Source organism: Sceloporus undulatus, chromosome 5 (genome assembly GCF_019175285.1).
Source record: "Sceloporus undulatus isolate JIND9_A2432 ecotype Alabama chromosome 5, SceUnd_v1.1, whole genome shotgun sequence".
Taxonomy (NCBI): Eukaryota; Metazoa; Chordata; class Lepidosauria; order Squamata; family Phrynosomatidae; genus Sceloporus; species Sceloporus undulatus.
In genome coordinates this window covers 97882560-97908412 of record NC_056526.1, presented here as the reverse complement: position 1 = coordinate 97908412, position 25853 = coordinate 97882560, and the positions used below count along the sequence as shown (strand labels likewise).

Genomic DNA, 25853 nt, shown 5'->3' with positions numbered 1-25853 from the left:
TGGTAAAAATGTAACATTGATTGTTTGCAACATTTGTAGCTTCTCCCTCTGCAGAAAGCAAGTGCAAGCCTGGCTCCATCTGCCTCTGGAATATAAACAATGCGCACGTGCGCTTAAAAAATGGTTAAAAATGAAACATACATTCTGGAATAGAAACCATGCGCATGTGCGCTCAAAAAAAATGGTTAAAAATGAAACATACATTCTGGAATATAAACAATGCGCATGTGCGCTCAAAAAATGGTTAAAAATGAAACATACATTCTGGAATATAAACCATGCGCATGTGCGCTAAAAAAATAGATAAAAATTAAACATACATTCTGGAATAGAAACCATGCGCATGTGCGCTAAAAATAGATAAAAATTAAACATACATTCTGGAATAGAAACCATGCGCAGGTGTGCTCAAAATAATGGGTTAAAAATAAAACATACATTCTGGAATAGAAATTGTTAGCATTTGAAAAGGGGGGGGGGGGTTGCCTGACATGAGCTCCATGATTTTTTCCTCCTGCAAGGGAAGGAATGCCCAGCGACAGAGGGCTTTGGGCAGGGGATGCAGGGAAAAGAGGCTCCTAAAGAATGCCTTCCCTTGCTCCCTTCTGGCCAGGGCTCTTTCCTCCTCCCCCTCCCCTCCGATGAGGGGAGGAAATGCCTTGCCCTTTGCCCACCCTCTGGCCTAAATCCCTCCCTCAATTTGCCTCGATCGTGATCGAGGCAAAGTTCTCATTCCCAGGACCCGGGGTTTTTAAAAAGAAACGGCATTTGCGCCGATTTCAAAAGACCCGCGCTAGGGGCCATTTACCACGGAACGGGTGTGCAAGCCCCGGATTCGCTTGTGTGAGATTCGGGGTGAGTAGGAACTTCACGTGATTTTGTAATGTGAATGGGCCCTCAAGTTTTTCAGACACTATAGGCTTACATTTTGTTTTTGTTTTTAAAACATCTTGTTTTAGTAGCTTTGGTCTCTGCTATTTTTATATATATAATCCTGCCTATGCTGACAATTTCTCATACTGGGAATTTGCCATACATTTCTATTTAATAATAAAATAAAATGTTACCAAAAAAATCAGATTGAAAAGCTAGTCTGCTCTTTTCTATATTTAGACTTAATGTACTTCTTATTTTCAAAAAAAGGAAAAGCTAATTCATCATTTTAGATTGCAAGCCTGAGGGCAGGGAATCGTCTATTGTATGTACAGCACTGTGTAAATTTGTAGCACTATATAAATAAAGCTTAATAATAATAATAATCATTGCCACCAGCAAAGAAGCAGTAGACTTAAATATATTACTGTACCTTTAAAAGACAACAAAATGTGGGTCTTAATATGCAAGAGGAATGGCGTCAAATGCAGAAAGATAAATAGAAGGAAAACAGTTAAGAGGCCTGAGTTGATTTGGCCCTTGTCCCAAATGTAGGCTTTGCAGACTGTGAGAGGCATGTCCTTGTCACTGAAGAGTAGCCCTTGAAATAGTCATCTGTATTCTCCTCCTCACATTATTTTTTCCACACCTTAGCTGTTCATGTCTTCAAAACTTTATCACAAGAAATGGTTTACAGCAGATCCTGGAAAAGTTCCTTTTACACACTACAGCTGTATAGCCAGTGGTGGGGAGCAAACATTATAACCCGCCTCCACGTGCTGAATGGGGGAATTATTGGAATTGTAATTTTTAGAAACATCTTTTCCAAGTTCTAGTCTGCAGACTTTAATTTGTGAACAATGACTGGGTGTATCAAGTTGCAGTGTCCCATTTACCTTTAACAGCAGAATTTTCAAGTAGTACTTAAAGAAAGGTATCCATCACACTCACCAAATACTTTGACAAGCACAGAAGAATATAATGAAAGACATGCTTGTTCTTTCCACCTTCCTGAAGGCAAAATTGACCCTTAAACGGGACAGGTATAATCCACCCAAGATCACGCACCTGTCTGCAAAGTAACATTCTCTTCTCTTTGGTATTCCATAGCCTACCACCCAAATTCTTTTACAGTCATAGTGCTTCTTCTCTTAAAACATCTATCTTAAAACATTTTGTTCTGGTTTGTACATACACAGAAGCATCTTTTTACATAAAAATAAATATTTACAACTGATGTGACACATAAATAAATACACTCTAGTAAATAAAATACTTTGGATTGTACAAAAAAAGAAGAGGAATATCCCTTGTATCACAGTTCCCATTTCACAAAGGTGAAAAAAAGCCTCCCATTTGATTAAATAAATAATTTGAAGGGTCCTTCCCTGCAGATTAAATCCCAGTGTTTTGGACATTTTTTCTACTCAAAGTACTTTTAACAAAAAAAAGTAGTTGAGGAGCTATTATCTCACATACAGAAAAGTATTTTTTTCAAAGCTGTGAACAATACAGATAAATATGTTAGCCCCTATGTAATGATTCAACATGAATGGAATAAAAAAGAGGAAGAGAGAGAGAAAATCTTTCTCAAGTCTCTGTAAGATCTGTGGCAAAAAGGAAGCAAATTGGGAAGGATGAAGTTTTAGTTTAGCCATAATGCCTTCTACTGATGGAAGTAGGTAAGGGATCCCTACCTTTTTCATATTTTAGTACTTTGCAAAAGTCTTGGCAGACACAAGAAAACGAAGGGGAAATGAAGAAATAGCAGCAACTGAAAGGTTACAGATGCTTGTTTTCCATGAGGATTGTCCTCATTGACAAGCAGATGACAAGAACGGAGCATATTAAACATTGGCAGTATCGTCTTTAGCAGGCTGTATGCTTGTCAATTCCACCATTGAATTCTTTTCTACAGTAGGCGGAGTAACACCATCCGCTGTTCGCCTTTCAAAGCCACTAGAGATGTCTTCGAAAGTCCGACCTTTTGTTTCAGGGACTTTAAAGAAGGTAAAGATGAAGAAGAGGATGAGAAAGACAACAAAAATGAGGAAAACATATGGGCCACAGTACAGCTGCAAAGAAGAAGAGAAAAGAGAGGTTATACTTCAGTAATGTAAAAGTTCAACCATGGCTACAAAGGCAAGAGTCACCAAAATCATAGTCAAAGGCGGGTTACAAACCGCCATAAAATACATATTGACTACGTATTAGGGCTAGGAAGGGGGCGGTGCTTCCGCACCCCTCTAAACCCTAGTACGTAGTCAATACATATAATATGGTGGCGGCCGTTCCACACAGCCACCGCCATATTGACGTAGCGGATGCTGTGCGTCCGCACATCACGCGGCGCTTATGACATCATGAGTGCGCCATTGGCACCTCGCAGTATCATAACCACACCGCAGCAAGAAGCTCTATTTTGGAGCTTCTTTTTTGCTCCGCAAGGGAGTCGCGTGGTTTGACTGCTGCAGCTCCCTCGCGGAGCAAACAGCAGCGCCAGCAGACTGCCGCAAAGCGGCAGTCTGTAACGCTCCAAAGTCCCCTCTTTGCTGCATCGTGGACAGGGTGAAAAGGCTCTTTACTTCAGGACACAATAAGGCCACATCATTTATATTGCAACATGTGGCAACATAGAAAGCTTTTCCAAAACTTGAGGGATCTTGCATAAAATGTCACCACAAGTCCCACCCAGTTGGAGTATGTTCTACTCTTAAGTATAGGGACCTGTACCTATTGATGCTAATGGGAGAAACATGACTTTGGCCAAAATTGGCCCCATATGTACTAACAAGGGAATTTCTGATCCTGCTTCTTCATCCTCTGAAGTTACATGAATGGTACTTGGGCTTTCCCAATTCCTATTCCATGAAATGAGCCAATTAAAGAGAAAGCCACCTATCACCTCTTTCCTTATATCTTTCCTCCTTGAAATTCAAGACATATGCAACTTGTAACAAAGGGCCCAAACAGACAGGCCAAAATAAAGCTGCTTTGGGTCACTTTGGAGGTATGCTATTTAAATGCTGCATGTGTCCTAAGAGGCCAGAAGTCACAAAACAGCATACCTCCAAAGTAACCTGAAGCATCTTTATTTTGGCCTGTCTGTTCAGGCCCATAGTCACACACACATATGGTTATATTCCTCTGTTTATATGCCCTTTTTTTCTTTCATCCCTTTCCTTTTGTTTTTATCTACTCTTACATTTTAGACAGCTGACTACTTGGAACAGAAGCTGACCTTCTTTGCTATCAAGCCACTTTATACAGAGAACTGTATTGCAAATTCAATGTCACCAAAAGTGAACAAAGCAGAGCTCTTACCGCAGCATACGGAAAAAGCATGGCCACAAGGAAATTGGATGTCCAGTTTGAGCAGCCTGCCACGGCCACCGCCGCAGGACGAGGGCCCTGGCTGAAGAGTTCAGACACAATAAACCAAGGGATGGGACCAGGACCAATTTCAAACAGAGCAACAAAAGCAAGAGTAGCAATAATGCTGATATAGTTCATCCACGTCACAGAATCCTGCAACAGAGAAATGGAAAATTAGCCAGTTCTGGCACATTTGCACAGAGGATCTCATCCACTCAGCAAGACTCTACATCCAGATTTCCTGGGTCAATTCACTGAACTCTGTTAAATGCCTCTTTGCAAATGCAAACAAGGAAGACATACTTCACAGTCATATGAAAGATATGGAGAAAGGCATGTACAAAACAGTCTGTCTTCTGCAAAACAGCTAATAGTGGTATTTCTACTGCTGAGGGAAAGTATTTGGCTGGGGAGTGTTTGGTATTTTGAGGTATGGGTGGGATTCCCGCAAGGCTGGATTGGTCTTTGGTAATAGGGTTTAGGGTGTAAGCTTTAGGTAGGCACAGGCTTACCTATATGAAGATAAGGTTGTTAAGGACATTCCCCCTGTGCCACACACAAAACCCTTTTTTGAAAAAGAAAGAAAAAAGTAGCCTTTGCTACTGCTTCGCATGGTATATGGGTTGCCCTCAATCATCTAATACATTCCCTTTGGAATTTTTACAGAATGCCCCATGAGAACACACTCGGTTATAGCTTCATGCATTTTTAGGGGACAGATATTCTGTCCTCATTCACCAATGATGCCAGTATATTTGCTAGGACCCAGGTCTATATATATACATGGCTTTAGCTTGTTAAATTAGGGCAGGATATACATACATTAATATATCAAATGGGTCACATTATTCTATGAGGAACTGCATCTGAAATTTCAAAGGGAACACTACCAGGCTGCTGAGGACAGCCAAGCTGCCTCTAAAAGTGTCTGTCATCAACAAGGCTTTATCTTTTTTTAACAACAACAAAAAAAAGTCTTCTGATAACATGTTTGGGTTACTACAGTGCATGGTACATGGGCCTGGTCTTGAATATGATTCAGATAATTAAGTCATTAGAAAATATTAACTGACAACAAGGTGTTTTGCCATGGATCAAGGCAAGGAACAACAGCAAATAAATAATACACATCAATTAAAACATATTAAAATATGAAACAGTTTATAAGGACAAAGAAGACATACACACTCTAAAAACAATCCAAATTGAAAATTCAAATCATTTAAAATTCACAATTTAAAAATACTCTAGATAAGCCATATCTCATTAGTCTTAAAGCAGCTGCATTTACTTGCTGGATGCTTCTATGCCATGATCAAGATAAAGCCTTTAACCTTTAAAAATATTTTAAAGGTCTTTGACAACATGTGGTAGAAGGTTGAGGATACTTTATAAACTACATCCTTCACATTAAATAAGCTGATTAGTGAGATCTGTCTTGAGGATTTTTTTTTGGTGTATGTGTGGCTCCCCTTCTTGTAAGGTGAATATCTGTGATGCCTGTGAAATAGCCTTCTCCATTGTAGCACCCCTGCTCTACAAATGCTTAATATTTAATGACTGCAATGTTTTTCTGGTGCCAGGAAAATACCTTTATATAGTATTTTGGATGTTTTGTTTTTCCATATTATTTTTATTTGGCTGTAAATTCTTCCTGCTACTACAATTCATGCTGTTTTTATCTCTCTGATTAGTATATTTTATTGTTCTTGCTACAGTCTTAGTATTAGCCACTCTAGACAGTTGCCTGATATAAGTCCTCTAAATAGGGAAATTAAACTATTACAGAAGTAACATGAACCTGTGTTCTTACAAAATCTGGTTGCTGCTGCCCCAATCCAGCTTCGGAAGGGGTGGTCTGTTTTACTCCTAAGCTAAGGAATCACAAATATATTATGGTAAAACCTTCTTTGAGAGCCAGTGTGGCGTAGTGGTTTGAGTGTTGGGCTATGACTCTGGATCAGGGATTGATTCCCCACTTGGCCATGGAAACCCTTTGGATGACCTTGGGCAAGTCACACACTTTCAGCCCCAGAAAACCATAAGTAAGAATCAAGAAACATAACAAGAACAAATTGCCTTCTTTGCAGCCAAAAGCTGCAAGTAACTCTTGCATACCTTGACTGTTTTGACACATTTTTGTAAAACAGTATTTCCTGTTCTTCTTTCTGGATACATCTACTCAGTCATGTAAGAGACCTTTTTTTGCATACCACATTTATTTCCAACACACAAAAGCTTCCACCACAATTCATTTGTTAGTTGTTACAGTGACACAATGCTTTGTTATGCACTATCACAAATTCTGGTACAACCTTTCTTTGCAACACTGGTTGGTTGAACTACTTATCGCCTGACCTGTGACAGTGCTGATATTCTAACTCTGCTAACACCGAAGGCAGTGATAATTCTCACAGCTTACCTTTAATGCCAAGCTGAGGGTCATGATTGATGCACAGACTGTCATGCCTCCTAAGCCAATCAAATGGAGTGTTCTGCGTCCTGCACGCTCCACAAGGAAGAGCTGCACAATTGGAAGGGGAAAAAAATATTGATTTTGGCAACAGCTAAAGGTAGGGTGTCTTTCTCTTATATCCAGAGCACTAAGCGCCTCTTTTGCCCCTTCTTCTACAAGCCTCGTAGGGTTAATGTAGTTAATGTAGCTGAGGAGGCAGGAGTATAAAGCTTACATACAGATTTTTCTACAGATGTTCATTATTTTTTTGAGAAATGATAGTGGGATATAGACCGCCCAAAAAGGGCAAAAAGAGGGTTCTTTCTGCGACGCGGTTGTGATGCCGCTGTGCGCCAATGGTGCACTAGCAGCATCACAATGACGCCGGGACATGCGGACACTAGGCGTCTGTCACGTCAAAATGGCAGCGCCCGTATGTGCAGGATGCCGCAATTTTGATGCCCTCGTCACGTGTGAGGGGCGAGTCGCATATGGAAGCGCTGCCCCTCACACGTAACGACAGCTCCCTGCAGGGCCCGTCTGTACAGCGCCGTTGTCACACTTGCATTTGTTGTTGTTGCAATTAATTATTACAGAATACTTGCTTTACATCAGCCACCTTGTCCAGTGTTCTGGTTCCAGCATAGGCTAGCAGACTTAGCCAGCCAGCCAAAGGTTTCTGGGGAACCTCCCAAGCAAAGCATGAAAACTGCCTGCCTGCAAGCAGCCATTTCTTCTAATCCCTTTGCATTCAGAGGTACGTTGCCTCTGAAGCTCCATTTAGGTGTGATGTCTAGTAAGAACAAACTGAACCATTTTCTAAGAGTTTGTCCAATTCAACAAGGCCATCTGTCGGAAATGTTTTGATTTGGATTTCCTGCATGGCAGGGGGTTGGACTGGATGGCCCTTGCAGTCTCTTCCAACTCTATGATTCTAAGGCTTGCATGGCCCAAATACCACATCCTCCCCACAATCCCACAACAATCAGTCTGGACAATACAGGGCCCAATCCCTGGTTCTGGTGCAAACTGTCTGGATGTCATTGGGGTAGTTCAACACTGAACCCGAGGTATTACCCCCACCAAAAATTAATTAATGAAAGTCATATTTTGCTCTGGATCTTTCCAGAAGATCCAGAGCCCTCTGGAGTGACTTGCACTGGTGCCTGTTTACAATGTGTCCTGTTGTGCAGGCCTCCACTGCCTGAGCATGTCGCTCCCTCCGAGATCAGAATGAGGCACCAAGCTGGGCACCTTGTTCTGACCTCAGAGAAAGTGGCACACAGCAGTGGTGGCAGGCAGCACAGCAGGACAAGCGTATGAACTTCGACTACATCTAGGAGCAGCACTCTATGATTCCATCTCTCAGCTGCCTGAAATCTCTTTGATCATGGCTGTCCTGAAACTTTGATCATGGCTGTCTCTCTTTTAATACAATAAAAAAGTCAATCATTATGAAAAAGAAAGGCCATTTTACAAATATTTTTTCTCTCATTCTCTGCTACAGTAATGTACTAGGAACAAAAATCCTCAAAACAAGTGTATCCCTAAAGCACAGCCTGACTAAAGAAAGACCCATCCAAAACTTTACGTCAACAATTAAAATCTGCAGCCCTACACAGTACTGCCACGTACTTCAGGTCACCTTGGTTAAGAGCCCAAGTCTGCTACCCTCTAGTTCGGAAGTGGCATTTTAATATCAGGAGAGAATGCAAACAAGAGCACCATTCATACAGCCTTCACTTATCAGTAGCATTCTTGCTGCCCTCATGTCAAGGGCTGAATCAATGCTTCCTGTTAATATGGTTCCCAGATGACTGGGCAGAAATACGAAATAATGCTGTAAATCCTATACAGAGTTAAGCAAGCTTTTCCCTGTTGAAATTCATGAGCTTAAGCTTGCCTAACTCTGTGGTGGATTTAACTCAATGTGTCTAGTCTAGAAAGGATGCAATGAAAGGAACTTTGAAAAAAATAAATGATCTTTAATAGTAGTGGAGACTAAAAAGGCTTGCAAAAAAAGAAAAAGAAAAAAAGATGAGTGCTAGTGGCAGTGTATGGAAATTTATCTCCATCATTCAAAAACCTATTTAGAGAATCTCTGGTTCAGCCCTAATATACATTCAGTGCTGCTTACCGATACTACTGTGAAGATCGTGTTGATGACACCAGTACCAATGGTAGCATACACAGGCTCTTTCACTCCAGCATCTTTGAAAATTCCAGTTGAATAGTATATCACCTAGAGAGAGATGAATGTTGAAATTCAGTGCTCACAAACATATAGAGATGGGCAAGATATCAGTCAGCTGATTTAAATTGGCTTAGTATTACAGTTGCTTTTCTAGGCACGGGATCACATTAGAGGGTGTTTTAACTTGAGATACTGTATGCATGTTTTTGAAATTATTATAGCCTTCATCTGGATGGACAGTATCTGTTTTATTTCTGGTATTTGTTACTGATTATATAATTGGAAGTAAAAGATGGCAAAGTTCCATACTGTTGGCCAAGACTAGACCAGGCACCGACTGTGGCACAGATCACAAATTACTCATATCGAAAATAAAAGTAAAACTAAAGAAAACAAAACCAGTCTTCATACCAAAATATGATCCAAACAATCTCATAAGAATTTATCGACAATATAAAGAACGTATTTGTGCTTCTAAGCAGAATAGATTGTGAACCAGAAGATCTATGGTCTGAAGTCTGGGGCATAATAAAAGAAGAATGCAGACAGACGCTCTCAGTGGACAAAAAGAAAGAGAAGAAATAATGGATGACAGATAAAATGCTACAAGCAATAAAGTAAAGAAGTAAAACAAAAGGGAATAGGAACAAACTAAGAATTATTAATGCAACAGTACAACAGATAGTGTGAAAATACAGACAACTACTACAACCAATGCAAAGAAAAAGAAGACAACAACAAAAAAGGGAAGAACAAGAGACCTATTCCAGAAGATATGGGAAATTAAAGAAAATTTCAAACCAAGAACCAGGACTCCCTATGACAATAAAAATAACATGATTCAAGACCCAGAAGGAATATAAAGACGTTGGATGTAATATACAGAATAGTTATATAAAAAAGATAACAAAATGGAGAACACATGGAATGAAGAGCCATGTGAAGATGAACTCCAAATTCTAAAGTGAGGTGGAAGCTTCAATAAGGGAAATGGCAAAAAACAAATCACAAGGAACAGTTGATATTCCTATAGAACGGCTGCAATCCACAAAGTCAACTATAGTGCTAACTAACATATGTCAACAGATATGGAAAACAAAATGATGGCCAACAGATTGGAAAGGATCAATATACATCCCCATCCACAAAAAAGCAGAGACTAAATACTTCAGAAATATGCAACCATAGCACTATGCAAATGAAATACTCAAAATTCTGCAACATAAATTTCATCTATTCATGGAGAGAGAAATCCCAGAGCCCACGCAGGTCTCAGAAAAGGAAGAGGCACCAGGGACCACATTACAAACATATGATGGCTAATAGAGCGCACTAGGTAATTCCAAAAGAAAATCAAAAGCATAGACCATGAAAGGCTATGGAACACCCTTAAAGACATGGAAGTGCCAACACATCTGATAGTCCTGATGAGGAATCTGTACTTGGGACAAGAGGCTACTGTCAGAACAGAACATAGAGAAACATAATGGTTCTCAGTTGGCAAAAGGGTCAGACAAGGCTGCATCTTATTGCCCTACCTGTTCAGTTAATATGCAGAACATATTGTAATAAAAGCAGGCTTGGTCAGAGAAGAAAGATGAATGAAAATACTGTAGGAGGAAGGAATATCAACAGTAAAGGCTGTTTGACAGTGGAATAAACTCCCTTGGAATGTAGTGGAGTCTCCTTCCTTGGAGGTCTTTAAACAGAGGCTGGATGGACATCTGTTGGAGATGCTTTTATTGAGAGTTTCTGCATGGCAGGGGGTTGGACTGGAGGGCCCTTGTGGTCTCTTCCAACTCCATGATTCTATGATTCTATTGAACAATCTGAGATATGCAGACCACACCATAATATTAACAGAAAATCTCACAAATCTGGAACTATTGCTAAGGAAGAAAGTGCAAAGGGAGGCTTACTGTTGAATGTAAAGAAAACAAAAATAATTACCATGACGAATCTACACAAAGTCAACCCAGAAAATGAAGAAAGAGTTCTCATACTCATTGGGATCAAACACTGATAGAAACGGGGACTGCAGCCAGGAAATCAAAGAAAGATTAAGAATGGAAAAAGCGGCTATGAAAGAACTAGAAAAGACCCTAAAATGCAAAGATATACAACTGAGCACAAAAGTTAGAATCATACAAGCCACTGTATTAGAATCATACAAGCCACCTATCACCATATATGGATGTGAGAGCTGGACAGTTAAGAAAGAAGATAGGAAGAAAATCAATTCATTCGATGTGATGCTGTAGAAGAGTTCTAAGGATCCCATGGACAGCCAAAAAGATAAACAAATAAGTCTTAGAGCAGATCAAGCCAGAAATCTCTCTGGAAGTCAAGATGACAAAACTGAGGCTGTTGTACTTCAGACACATCATGAGAAGGCACGATTCATTGGAAAAAACAATAATGCTAGGAAAGGTGGAGGGAAGTAGAAAGAGAGGAAGGCTACACGCTAGATGGACGACTCTGTTAAGGAGGTCATGGGTAGGAGTTTGCAGGAAGCAAGCCGAACAATGGAGAACAGGGAGTCATGATGCTCCTCTGGCGCTGCGTCCACATGACGCAGCACCAAAGGAGCACCTTAAAGCCGCATTGCAGTGGCTATTGTGCCCTTTCCAGGGCGCAAAAAGTTTTACACCCTGGAAAGGCCAGATCAGGCCGATGGCGTGTGGTTACTGTGGCCCCGATCCACCCCTTAGGGGTAGTCTGCACAGCTTCTCAGAGAAAGAAGTTGGTACCATAAGCTTTTGTCGACTTAAGTCTACTCCATCAGATGCATGGAGTAAAGACATCCCTATGCCTAGATAGTTAGCAGGTAAAGAAAAGAGTGCAGGAAATGAAATGAGACAACCTACCGCATTGATGCCCGAGAACTGCTGAGACAGCTGGAGTGCAATGGCAATGATAATGGCCTGGCGGTAGTTGGGAGAAAGGAAGAGCTCAGGAATGGTCACTTTCTTCTCTTGGGACATCTTGATACTCTCCTCTTTCATCTCATCAATATCACTAGAAACATCTTGGACACCACGGAGATTCTGGAGAACTTGAATGAGGAATCAAACATTAGACTTATATATAAAACATCAGATTATAAGAGTCCAAACCAATGACTTTAATTTATTTCAGGTGAGATACCTCCCCACCACATCTGAAAGTTCTTATCTTCATCTTAATGTTGTCCAACCTTTATACTCAGTTGTGGGATGAATTGGCCTTTGGCTCAATCAACTAATCATTATTATCAAACTTTAACAAAATCTTCTCATTCATCCTTTGCTATCCTGGAACCCCTCTCCTCCTTCCAGTTACTTGGGAATAAAATTAGATTGTCATCTTCTTTTGGAGGAGGGGGTTGTCTCTCTGTTTTGCTTCTGAATTTCTATAAAATACCCTTTACATTGATGGCACTGTATAAAGTGATCATAATTATATAATATAAATAAATAAAATTATATATATTATAAGATCATATTATATATTATAAGATCAGGCTGGTCTCCATGTTGAAGGCCCACAGATGCTTTCAACCATTTTGCAGGAAAGCCAAAACAAATTCAAGAATCATTCCCACAAAGATTGTTCCTTGAGAATGTTATGGGAAGATTCTCAACATTCAGCATCTACATTTCATCATTGTAAGTCCAAAACTTGGAAGTAGCACATTAATCATCATGAAGAGTTTTTTAAAGTAACAAATTCCAATAGTGTTACTTTTAATCATTTTAACACAAGCAATAAGTTTAAGTAACAAGAAATGATAACATGTTGGCTGGAATCCTGTTGGATAATTCCAACTTGAATAGACCCATTGAATCAATTATATTTACCTGCAAGTGCTTTCTCTTCCTCCTTCTTGTTGATCAACAGGAAACGTGGGCTCTCAGGACAAAAAGGCAGTGTTGCACATTGGACAACGGCTGGGATAACAGTGCAGCCTAATAACAGTGGCCACAGAGTTTCAGTTCCCATGATGACATTTAGGCCAAAGATCTAATTGTAGAATTTGATGGAGAGAGGAAGACAGATTAAGGATCAGGGACTATCCTTGTATATTGACAGTTGGCTACAGTATGTCTAAATTTATATATAATCTGTTTTATAACACTTTGTCATGACTTCCTTCAAAGAATCCCAAGAACTGTAGTTTGCTGAGGAGGTGCTGGTTCTGTTACAAATCTAAAGTTCCTCCATTGATAACTACATCCCAGAGATGAAAGAATGGTAGCTTGCACTAGCTTTACCCAAATCTCCACCCACTTGATTTGTTTGAAGCATTTTAACCCACTCTTCAATTAAAAAGCCTTTCAGAACAGCATCCATAAGATCAATGCTCGCAAGCCCTGATCTACTCTTTCTACCATTCCTCAAGGAACCAATGGGTTGTGCAACCACTTCTTGTGCATTTTTAATTAGAAGTCAACTGAGTTCACAAGGATCTACTTTCAAACAAACAGGGCTATAACCTCAGGTATCAACTGCCCTTAAGCACTAATAATGAATCACAAAACTCTGTGGCTTTACAGCAACTGAAGAAAAAGTCAGACTTACTTGTGCCACCAAGATGCCCACAACAATACCAAGTTGCTGGAGTGTGCCAAAGGCCCCTCGCAGAGCAGTCGGGGAAATCTCACTGATGTACATGGGGACAAAGCCAGAGGTAAGACCGCAGAAGATACCAATGACAAAGCGGCCAATAATGAACATCTCCACAGCTTTTGCCAATTTGCAGAAGCCCATCAAAGCACCACCAATAATGGCGAAAATGTTGACCATCAGCATAGAGTTTCGTCTGCACAAAGAGGAAAAACCATTAATGATATAAAATCAGGAAGAAAGGAAAAAATTACATAGGGATGAATATATTTTTGAGTGAGCTATGGTACTTGAGAGCAAAAGCTCAAGTGCCACCACTCACCCCTAACTACCACAGGGCTTCTGTCACCACTGGAATATTTATGTACAAAATGCCTCACTGAAGAAGAGAAGGTTAAGAGGTGATATTTGAAGGGATGTCATATTGAGGAGGGAGCAAGCTTGTTTTCTGCTGCTCCAGAGACTAGGACCTGGAACAATGGATGCAATCCACAGGAAAAGAGATTCCACCCCAACATTAGGGGGAACCTCCTGACAGTAAGGGCTGTCCAACAGTGGAATGCACTCCCTCGGAGTGTAGTGGAATCTCCCTCCTTGGAGGTCTTTAAACAGAGGCTGGATGGCCATCTGTCGGGGATGCTTTGATTTGGATTTCCTGCATGGCAGGGGGTTGGACTGGATGGCCCTTGCAGTCTCTTCAACTCTATGATTCTATGATTTGATGATTACTGGGTAAGTTTCTGGGGACAGTATTCAAAAGAGAGAGAGAGAGAGAAGAGAAAGTCTTCCACCACTCACTTGAATGTAGGAAAAACATCTAGGGATAGCTATGTTGGCCATATAGCAAAATTCAATAACATACAAAATCCACCAAACAGTGATACATTTATTAGACCAACCAAAATGCACAATATACATGTGTATGCACAAAATGCCCAGTATACGTGTTTGTTTGTTTTTAAGTTCCACTGGCTTCTTCATCCGGCAAAGACTCTCTCTTCAGGATTTCCCCGTTGTAGCTATAATGTCATATTTTCAAATCCAGAAAACATATCCAGGGGTAGCGATGTTGGCCATATAGCAAAGTCCAATTAGACTTTGGACTTTACTACTTGAGATTTCAGCTTCCAACAGAGAAAGCCAATGGACTGGGACTTTAATATTTGAGGTTTCTACATCCAACAATTTTTTTAAAATTGGATTGCATTGGCATGTTTTAAGTCAACATCACCTAAAAGTTTTCTTGATGTAAAAGCATGAAGGCTTCACGAGAAATTCAGTGTTCTCTGCCTAACAAAGGGGCCTGGGGTCTCACAAAGGATGGAGACATACTAGATTGAAAAGGAAGTATCTTTTTGTATTGCAAATGGAAGTTGAATTTCCTGGACTTTGAGAATTTCCCATGTGGTCAGAAGGAGGAGGAGCCAGCCTGCCTGAATAACCCCTCCATACCTTATGAACTGAGAACAACAATAAAATGCAGGCCTGTGACTAACATCCTCAATTTTCCCCCCTCCTGTATGGTTTTTAACACCTTGTCTGATGAAGAAACCACTGGAACTTCAAAAGCCTGCAGCATATTGAATGTGGGGGGCATGCAAGAGACATTCTCAGCTAGACTGTATCAGATCTTCCTTTGTTCTCTTTTGTTGTTCATGAAACCTCAGATTTCCATCCTGAAATACATCCCTCTTTATATTGTACATTGCAACTACTAGCTTAATCTACCCTTGCTCATAAATATGCTTTTTTAAAGAATGGAATTCTCCATCACCTTTCTATCTTGTCTCTCCTGTGCTTCAGAATGGAGAATGAAAACACTGTGTAGTTTTTTTACTATTTCGAACATACCTGCCAAATCGGTTGACAAAAAGTCCAACAGAAAAAGAGCCAGCCATGCCACCTATTGGGAAAACCGCCACAGAGAGGGACCACAGTGAAGTTAGGAGAGTCAGGGAGATGGGTTCTCCTGTTCGGTCTATCCATGTTTCATTAAAAAAGCTCTTAATAATCTGCAGAACAAAACAAACGCAACAGACATTGGGTTAGAAGTGTGTTTCACTGACAGTGTAAGCACGATTTCAAAATCTGAGAAAAACAATTGTTTACACACGCAAAAGGAAAAGGGGGAATGATGAAAAACAAACACAAACTAATTACAAAAAGGTTAGTTATTTTAGGTTATTTTAAAAGTATGTCCTGAAGGCACAATGTTTTAAACTGGTTCCAGAGGAGTGGGGGGAATACTCAAAGAAGCAGAGACACAGCCTCACTGATAGATCTGTGATATTTACACATATATAGAGATCATGTAGCACCTTTGAGACTAACTGAAAGAAAGAAGTTGACAGCATGAGCTTTTGTAGAGTAAAATCTACTTCCCCATATGAATCTGAGGAAGTAGACCCAGGTCTATGAAAGCTCATACTTTCAGTTAGTCTCAAAGGTGCTACAAGATCTCTCTAAATAGTGATTCTAATGACCACATATAGTTTTGCTTCCCTGTGCCCTTATGCTTCCTTGCCAGTGGCTGTTCTCAGTCATGATTACTTATGTGCTGTCCACCACAGTCTTTTGCCAATGACTAATGACTCATTAGTCAGTGTCTGAGAAAGTGTTGTCTGGACATGTGGAGAGGGTAGGAGATGGAATGATGAAGAATTTCCATCTTCCTCTTCAGGGAAGTTCACTGCCTTTAGCAGCGGCAGAAATGCTTGAAGACTAAAAGAGGAGTCCTTATCAACTATATCTCAAAATGTCTGGCAAAATAATATTTATCAGAAGGCCTGAGATCTCCCACTGCACGTATCTCAAAACCATTATCATCCATTTTACACTTAGCATCTGATACCACACAGTCTGACTTTGAAACATGTTTTCATGTTTCTAACCAAGTAACCTCAAGAGAACTGTAAGAATTGGAAGAGAGTACAACTGAATTAAAGACTTAACAGAGACATGCATGAATACACCAAGAGCTCCTGGATAGAAAAGGAAGATTTTGATTGGTGCAGCCAGAAGTGCAGAAGTGAGAAAAGCTGTGTCTGCTGAAATTCCCTCTTCTACCAATCACAGCTATTATGGTTACAGGAATTCTGCCCACCTTTCCATCTGGACCACCCTGTTCAAATGTATATAATAAGACCAGCTTTCTTCAGGGTTAATTATCATTGTACAACCATAGTCTGTGTTTACCACCAGATGGCAGCAGGACACTGGCACGACACCAAACACCATCACTTGGCTCAGCCCTCTCTTCCTCTGAAACCCTGTCTCGTTATGACATGGGCATTACGGGAACTAGGGTGGATGTGGTATATGTGAGTCATTCTTGAACAGAGCCCAGCCCACGTATTTCCCCAGCCTTACCCCCCCCCCCCAATAATCTAGTGATGTAATTTCAAGAAGTGTTATTTGGAATTTCCCAAACTCACATTCTTTTCCTTGGCAATGTTTTATTTTGTCCCCTCCATGTTATATATATTAATGAAATAAATGTACGCCCTGAACATAGATAGGTTTCCTTTCTTAGATCCTTGCTATATCCACCTCTCCGTCCCCCACCTTCTTGTTAATGTTCTGCATGACTCAGTAGCTTCCACTGTTGTTCCTGCAGTTGCCCTCAATTTAGTATGGCTACTACTACTACTACTACACAGCCTGGTGTAGCGGTTTGAGTGTTGGGCGATGACTCCGGAGACCAGGATTTGAATCCCTGCTCAACAATGGATACCCACTGAATGACCTTGGGTGAGTCATATACACTTAGCCTAAGAACACTTCATGATAGATTAGCTTTAGCATGGTCAGAAGTCGGAAGCAAATTGAACGCACACAGCAACAACGAAAACTACAAACATTCCCCCACACTGTAGCTCCTCCAGTGTTCATTTTCTCCCAAGATCTAATGAAACTGCCAGGATCATTTTATCTCACTCTGAGTTATAAGTTCAAACCAGTCCTCCATTCCTCCCCCCATCCCCAATTCGTCTCCACAAAACTCTCCTTACTGCACTATCACTGCTAATATAACCTTTGAGGGGGATATAGCTAGCCAAGAATAGGGATGCTACTCCTTTGGGGACACTCCTCAGCATCTGATTTTCCTTCTCATAAGGCTGGATCTCCCACACTTCATCCCTCTACAGTACTCTCTACTTTAAAGGATAGGATAATCAAATCATAGAGTTGGAAGATACTAACAAGGTGCATCTAATCCAACCCACTGCCATGCAGAAAGACACAGTCAAAGCACTCCTGACAGGATTACTGCTTAAAAGACCAAAAGAGTAATGCCATTTCATTTGCATGTAGTAGGGCCATTACTTTTTGTATTTTTATCAATGACCCAGTTGACAGGATGGAGATGACATAAAACTGGAAGGGGTAACTAACACATTGGGAAGACAGGAACAGAATTTAAAAGGGTCTAGATAGACTAAACTAGATGAACTAGAAAATTGAGCAGACATTAATAAAATGAAATTCAGTAGACAAATACATAATTCTACATTTAGGCCACAAAAAACAACTTAGAGGATGGAGGATACATGGCTCATCAGCAGTACATGGGGAAAGGACCTTGGGGTTATTGTTGATCATGAGATGAACGTGAGTCAGCAGTGCATCAAAGAAGAATGTTATTTTAGCCTGCATTAATAGAAACATTGTGGCTCCAAGGTGAAGGAAGTAATAGTCCCACTATATTTTGCCCTGGTCAAGTCTCATCTGGAGTACTGTGTTCAGTTCTGGGTGCCTCATTTTAAGAAGGATGTAGGCACACAATAATAACAAAGACAAGCTGGAGCAGGTTCCAAGAAGGGCAACCAGGATACTAAGAGGTATGGAGAACAAAACATATGAGGAGAGGTTGAAGGAGCTGGGCTTGTTCACCTTGGTGAAGAGAAGACTGACTGCACTCTTTAAATACTGCAAGTGTTGTATCAGAGAGGAGAGGGCAGGTTTATTCTTTGCTGTCCCAGAGGGTAGGAGTATGTCTAATGGTCTGAAGCTACAGGTGGGTAGATTTCAATTGAACATTATAAGGAACTTCTTGATGCTAAGAGTGGTTCAATAATGGAATCAAATGCCTAGAGAGGTGGAGGGGTTTTCGTTTCTGGATGTCTTCAAAAGGAGGCTGGACGGCTACCTGCTGGGGATGCTTTACCTGGAGATCCTACATGGAGTAGAGGGTTGAGCTCAATGGTTCAGGAGGCCCCTTCCAACTCTATGAATAAATTTCTATGAAATACTTCAGAATGGATTGGTTTGGTACCATCATTAAATTGCCAGGTAGGCTAAATTTTCCAATCTGTTGATAAGGATTAAATGTCCATCACATACCAGAACTTCAGTTCTTTTTTCATCCATGGGTTGGTGCAGTCTGGATGCTTAATGCCTCCCTCCAAACTATTTCCCCCCTTAATCCTGCCCCTCAACAGACTATGGAAAGCTTTTTTAAAAACCTAAACTGGAGCCAGTGGAGAGAGTGTTTAGTAGTTCCTCTGTGCATGTGGTTGTGAGGGATGAAAGGGAGGAGCAGCTGGAAAGATTTAATCCTCCTACCTACACATGATAGACCCAATCCAGATTCAGATATACTTGTGAGGCAAGAATAAAATACAGTTTGGCTACACAATATTCATTTAACATAATGTATTCTTTAATCTAACAGCACAAGAAATTCTGTGTGTCTTGACAGTTCTAGACACAATGATTCAGCACAAGTCTTATTTTGGAAAGAAAAATGGTCACTCTTCATAAACACAAGAGTTGGAGATGATACACATTCCAACCTCCTACATCAGATAACAACTGATCTCTTTTGTAGAGAGGGAATAATACCCCTTTCTCTGCTCTCAAACACTCCTAAATGAAGGAACTTCAACATCCCACTTTCTGGACAAGGCAAGTGATCAAACATTGAATTCGAACTCCTGACATTCCCCACCCCTGTCCCAGAGAGACTCTTGGTCTTCCTCCAGTTAATTTTCTCCTATAAAATTATTTCCTCAGAGATGTCCTTCAACAACCAAACTTGTAAATTAAACCCAGTTTTGCCTTCCAAGGACCAATTACGGAATGCATTTTCAATTCAAGTGGCATAGTTGAGGCAAATCACATGGTATACAACAAGCAAACCTTTTTACCACTTTTCTAAAAATGTGCTACACATATCATCTGATTTGAACAATTAGACTTGCAAATGAAGCCCTTTCAATGACCAGAACAAAACATTCTACATTCAAGATCCCTAGTTCGGGAAAATTATATTCTCTGTCAAATAGACTTTGTTTTTTACCACTTGAAGGAGCATATTTTCTAAAAATGTGCTAAGCACGTCATTTAATGTGCTCCTCAGTGATAGGCAGGGATTCAACTGGTACTGCCAGTAAGCAAATTACATCTGTTAAAAATCTCTCTGACATAAAGCGACCACTACAGTGGGGGGGGGAGGATGGAGGAGTGAGAATAATAATAATAATAATAATTATTATTATTATTATTATTATTATTTATATACCGCCCTATGGCAAACCAATCCGGGCGGTTGACAACAGTAAAATATAAAATATAACAATTAAAAACACTTTATCCCTCCCCCCCTTAAGAACTCTCCTTTCAGTACTATTTGGATTTCCTTTAAGGGCGGGTTTAAAAAGTCACTCTAAAATGTGAATGTGCTCATTTTATTGCTTGCATCTCCATAAACAGAACAGCTCTTTTCTATTACTCTGCTGCCCTCCAATTGCTGCATCCTTCTTTCTCAGCCTGAACAGCTCTTTTCTATTACTCTGCTGCCCTCCAATTGCTGCATCCTTCTTTCTCAGCCTCGCTGGCAAATCAAATTCTGTGGGCACAATGAAATTAGTTTAACGTCCCCAAAGGGCCAGTTTCTCTTTCTTACCTCCTCAGGCGCATTGGTGACACCTATGTTGTACCCATACTGGACAGGTCCAATGACGGCAACAACCACAGCAAAGACAAGGGGAAATGTTATCTTCTGTAGAAGAATGGAAGGAGAAGAAAAATTGTTACTTCAATTTACCCTTAACAAAAAGTGTATATACCGTCATCTCCTTTTAGCATTCCTTCAGTAACAGAGTAAAAATGGGATGCATCAATTTAAAAATGGATACAGATTTTAAGCATAACCTCATATGCATGTCAGCTGCTCAAAATAGATCAGTTTCCAATTTCCACCCACCAATTATTTGCACAAATATTTTGAGTGATACTCCAACAGACATGTCTTAATATCAGAAAATTTACATTGCTCTAATATTCTCACATTCTATTATTCTTTATGCAGGTTTCACCCCCAAATGTGCTCCCTGAGGCGTAAGAGCATGGGAAATTACTTTCTTAAAGTACAACTCTAAGAATTCCCCATCCAGCAGAGTCACCAAAGATGGTGAGTGAAGGATTTTAGTAGTCTACAAAGCAGCCTAATCCACTAATCAACTGGTCAGAAGTGGTTAGATAAGTACTCTTTGCTTCAGGAATACCAAGCAGAAAACTAAACACACTTGTGGAAAATTGTTGAGACCATTTGACCCTTTGGATGTCATGGATCTTTGTAATGTCACAGAAATAGCAGGCAGTGGTTGGGAGATTGGTCAGAACTAGTTCTGGGCCAATGGACTCAGAATCTAGATAATACCTGGCTAGCCAGGTAATAGGACAACCCAGGATCATGGCAGGGGGAGGGTGGGGAGAGCATTAAAAACCCCAGAGCTTGCACAATGAGAAAGCTCATGCGTGGCAACACTAGCATTGTACTTCTGACCATGCTCCAAGATATAATACACCAACTGCATGAACCCACCATCTTTACCACCCGCACCCCCACTCTCCTCCTCTCATTGGTGCACAAGCATTGCATGATATGAACACTGTAGAGCCCTGCTGGCAGGTGGAGATGTGTGCCCAGCTACTTGACACACAAAAATAACTTCTTTTTCCTGTCACCTTCCCTGAAATTTGCTTTTTCTGTCTGGAGACACATGATGGGAGCATAGCAATTCCATGGAACTTCAGCCAGTGCTCCAAGACCAGACAACTATATTCTTCAATATTAAGAATTCAGCCATGCTTAAAATGGCTGACCCCCTGCCCTAGACATACAATACAAAACTGGTGAAGTTCAGGTTTGGAGGACTTTTTTAGCAGAAAGGTTAAATCCAATTAAAGAGTTACAGATACCATCTTCTCTTAGGATACCTGGAATGTGTTGCAATTAAGATCGGGGAAGGTAATATAATGGAACCCAATTAAGATTTGTCAAAGCTTTCTCATTTCCTTCTCTAGAGTTAAGGTGAAATAAAACAAATTAATCTCCCACAGATCCAGTCATATTAATCCTTCCTCCATTAAATAATCTGGAAATAGTACAGTATAACCACAGGGTGTTTGGATATAGTTACTGGAAATGTTGTTTAAAAGATGACCTTCCTTGTCCCTTCCTTTTACTGTCAACCTCCTACAACTTCCTGAGTCCTTCAGATGGCTATTTTAATTGGGAGTGAGCTATGTTATTATTAAGACACAGATTTTGACCCCAGCCATGTAACAAGGGCACAAGATCTCCTGGAAAGCACATGAGAATGATCCCTGATCTTCTGTAGCAGAAATTTTAGGATAGATCACTTGCTTTAGAGCTAGGTCTCTAAATTGTGCCAGCCTATTTACAGGTACCTCCTTACTTACATCCTACCATGAATGAGACCCACCAATACAGTAATGTATGTGAGTCCAACCAGATAGGATCTCTTTAAATTCATGGGCCCATACCTATTTGCGGTCACAATTTGTCTCATCCATGTACTTGCAGCCCAGCATTTTGCATGCTTCCAACTACATTTCCTGCATGCCTATTCCACAAAGTGCAGCTGTCTTGCTTTGGAAGGCCATTATCTGAAGACCAAGGCAAATTGCAATTTGGAAAATATCACATGAGGAAAATGGACTCCCGCTAGTTCCAAATTTCTGGCCAGTAATTGAAGATAAATTAAATCATATGTATTAATTCAGTCCTTTCCTAGGCTAGGAGCCTCTAGTTTGGGGTGGAATAGAGAAAGTGTATCCCAAAGGCTGGATTTGGGCTCCCAAAGTGGTTTAGTGACACACAAGGCTACTCTCATTTTTTTTTTGCCACAAAATGCCCCTCCATGGCATGGGTTACATTTTACAGCACATTAGACCCAGGAAAGGCTTTTCTTCAAGAGCAAGTTATCCAGAATTTGACAGAAGGGTCTACATGGAAACCTGGCAAGTGTGTGCTGGTGTTTGTGATTATGTGCTAACTGCTTCAATTCACACTCTATTTTTGCAAAACTAGTTTGAGGTTGGAGAGATGCCACAGATTAGTAGGGCTCTCCTTAACAACAGAGATCCTGCAGACTGCGGTATATTTGATTCTCAGGGGTTAGCTGTGTTAGACAATTGCAGAAAAACCAGCAGAGTGTTATGGCATATTAAGACAACAACTATATTTGTTAGACTTAAAGGTGGCACAGGACTCCCTTTTTTGGTATCTTTAGGATTAGGTCACAGCTGCAAAAACCAGGAGGAGGAGAAGGAGGACTAATATTAGTACTGTAGTTCTTACTAGATAATTACTAGATAACTTGGGAACATGTATGTCTGCAAGAATTGATGTGTGTTTTGGAACATGGGTTGCACTTGCTTTGAATAAAACAAAAGTGATTTAAAACACAAGAAGAACAAATGGGTATTGAATTCTTTCCCGCATCATGTCCCTCTCCCTGTTACTCCCCCTCCTCAAGCTGTTTTACTCCTGGTGGAATTTATGGTCTTAAAATAAGAGTGATGGGGCAAAGAACTCAGCATCCAGGCTCCTTTCAGTGAAGACACAAAACTTCTGCTACTGACTGACGTCTGCCTAGCGACTTAAGCAGTCTTTCTAATTCAAAGAGATGCATAAGGCCAACATTTATGTAAAAACCTCAGTTGTGAAAGATGGGAATATCCCAGTCACCATGTTATAATTATCCCTTTGGATTTATAAACTCAAAACACTTCACAATTCCATAATTGCTGCCACAAAGTTGTTAAGTGTGTCATTATCACAGATGGAAGCCGGTAGCTCATGACTTCCTGGCTGGAGTGAGATTTGAACCAGGGACTTCCTGCTCAACGGCCCACACTGGCAGACAGAAGCCAACATCCAAGTGATTGCAGAGGACCGGGTTTTCCCATTCTCCTGCTTTATAAAAAGCATGCATGATAATGCACACGCATCCACGCGCCTATGAAAACATTTCTCTTTAGCAATGCTAGACAACCTGACGTCTCTCCTCCAATAGTTCTACAATGCTGCAGACTCATCAGGATGACTTTACATCTCAAGAGTGTCCTGTGATAGTCCTAAGTGCAGCAGTACATGATGCTCTGCTAGGGAGTTTCTCCAACTCCCTTTTGCCACTACAGGGCAGATAATGATAAAGGCCTGGGGGCTTGCATGCAGTTCCATGAGAAACAGTTTTTTCCCTTAGACCTCTGCAGAATCTGCTCAAAAGAGAGCCATCCTTGAGGGTGGCCTGGGGGTGGAAGATGGGCACTGTGACAAAACTGGCAGCACATTCCTCACACACACACATGCTTTCCTCTCCTCATGCTCTGGCTGTGAATGCGGGCATGTTCTGGCTCCACATTTTCTTCAGGTTGCAGAAGTTGGCTTTCTCAAAGCGAGAGGAATTCCAGAATTGTATCACTTGTTGAACTCAGTGGCACACATTCTCCATGTGACCTTGGCAGAGATTCTTTGCTAAGAGCATCTCTTTGAAAGGGGACAGGTTTTAGATATTGCAAGGCCACAAGTCTTCCAAGAAGAGCAGTTCAGTCTGCAGTAAAAAAGCAGCACTATCTTTGCAAAAGCAGCACTATCTTTGAATGAACTCCAAAGTGAATCAGCCTCTGCCTCTTTCCCTCGGCCTTTTTCTCTCTGGTCCTCACCAGCACATGCTTCCATTGGTCTTCTGTCTCCTTTCTTCCTCCATTTTGTTGTTGTGGTTATCCACCCTTGGAGTCGATCTTGACCCATGGCTACCGTGTAGATGAGACATCTCCAAGATTCCCTATGCTCCACATCACAGTTAAACTCAGTGGGACCAATGTCTGCAAGGCACACCACAAAATGGAGGAATTCGGAGACACATTAGTCTGTGCTCTTACATCCCCACACCTGAAGGATTTTGAATTTGAATTTACATCCTTCACATACCAATGGCATACATGCGTCTGTCTCCGGTTTCTACTCCACCAAAAGCATCTGAGGAAGCAGACTGAGGTCTAGGAAAACACATGCTGCCAGTTTCTTTCTTTCAGTGAGTCTCAAAGATGCTATAGATTTTTACATCATCATCATTATATCCAAATGCATCTGAGGAAGTAGACTGAGGTCTAGGAAAGCTCCTGCTGCCAACTTCTTTCTTTCAGTGAGTCTCAAAGGGTACAACAAGATCTTTTTACATCATCATTATATCCAGATGCATCTGAGGAAGTAGACTGAAGTCTAGGAAAGCTCCTAGACTGAAGTCTGCAAAATCTACAAGATCTCTCTCTACATTATCATTATTATTATTATTATTATCTCCAACTGTATCTGAGGAAGTAGACTGAAGTCTAGGAAGGCCCCTGCTGCCAACTTCTTTCTTTCAGTGAGTCCCAAAAGGGCCATAAGATCTCTGTATACAAAAGGCAGGCCATGTGGGCATTCCTCCTGGAGAGAAGAAGGCTGAAGTGGAAGAGGGCTCCTGGAAAAGGAGGATGGGTCTGGTCCCCTGAGTTAACTCTTAACTAAACCTCTTTTCTCTCTTCCCCTCCAAGATGGTTGGGTCTAAAAAAACCAGCCACTTTCCCAACTGATTCTCCCCAAAAACCCCTCTGTCACCCCAGCATCTTCCCCAGCAGATCCTCTTGTCCCTCCAGGTCACACTGTGGACAGATCAGATAGAGAGAGAGAGAGAGGATGCAGAGACGCACGTGGGGATGCGTGCACACGCGTTCAAGACAGCTTATGGCGGCCTCACGAGCTTCAGAGGAAAGTAAGGCTCAGAAGTCATTGTGTTGGTTCCTTTCTCCTAAACAGATCGATCTCCCATCCAAGTACTCGCCAGGGATGACCCTACTTAGCATCCAAGAATCAGGCTGGATCTAGAGCCTTTAGGGTACAGTATTTAGATGGAGAGAGGTGCATCCCACGTCGTGAATCTTAGGCTGCGTCCACATTGCAGATATAATCCGGTTTCAGATTACTTTCGGTGTGCTGGCTCACGGCTATGGAATTCTGGGAGTTGGAGTTTGTTGTGGGGCCCACAACAAACTCCA

The 25853-nt window shown here is 41.0% G+C and overlaps 1 protein-coding gene across 1 annotated transcript; it reads right to left on the bottom strand.

The window, feature by feature from the left end:
• Window positions 1-796: 796 nt before the first annotated feature.
• LOC121931941 (solute carrier family 2, facilitated glucose transporter member 3-like) lies at window positions 797-20511 on the bottom strand. Its single transcript, XM_042470109.1, has 9 exons — window positions 20410-20511; window positions 15354-15514; window positions 13458-13698; window positions 12737-12899; window positions 11765-11952; window positions 8841-8945; window positions 6671-6772; window positions 4198-4401; window positions 797-2948 (listed from the first exon to the last, which is right to left on the bottom strand). Exons 2-9 carry the CDS (start codon window positions 15398-15400, stop codon window positions 2721-2723), a joined length of 1278 nt encoding a protein of 425 aa, XP_042326043.1. The 5' UTR covers window positions 15401-15514; window positions 20410-20511; the 3' UTR covers window positions 797-2720.
• Window positions 20512-25853: the final 5342 nt, after the last annotated feature.

Coding starts and splice junctions, on each gene's coding strand:
- LOC121931941 (XM_042470109.1), bottom strand. CDS start 15,400: ATGGCTGGCTCTTTTTCTGTTGGACTTTTTGTCAACCGATTTGGCAG. Junction 12,900..13,457: donor TGGGCATCTTGGTGGCACAA/GTAAGTCTGACT, acceptor TTCTACAATTAG/ATCTTTGGCCTAAATGTCAT. Junction 4,402..6,670: donor CCCTCAGCTTGGCATTAAAG/GTAAGCTGTGAG, acceptor TCTCTGTTGCAG/GATTCTGTGACGTGGATGAA.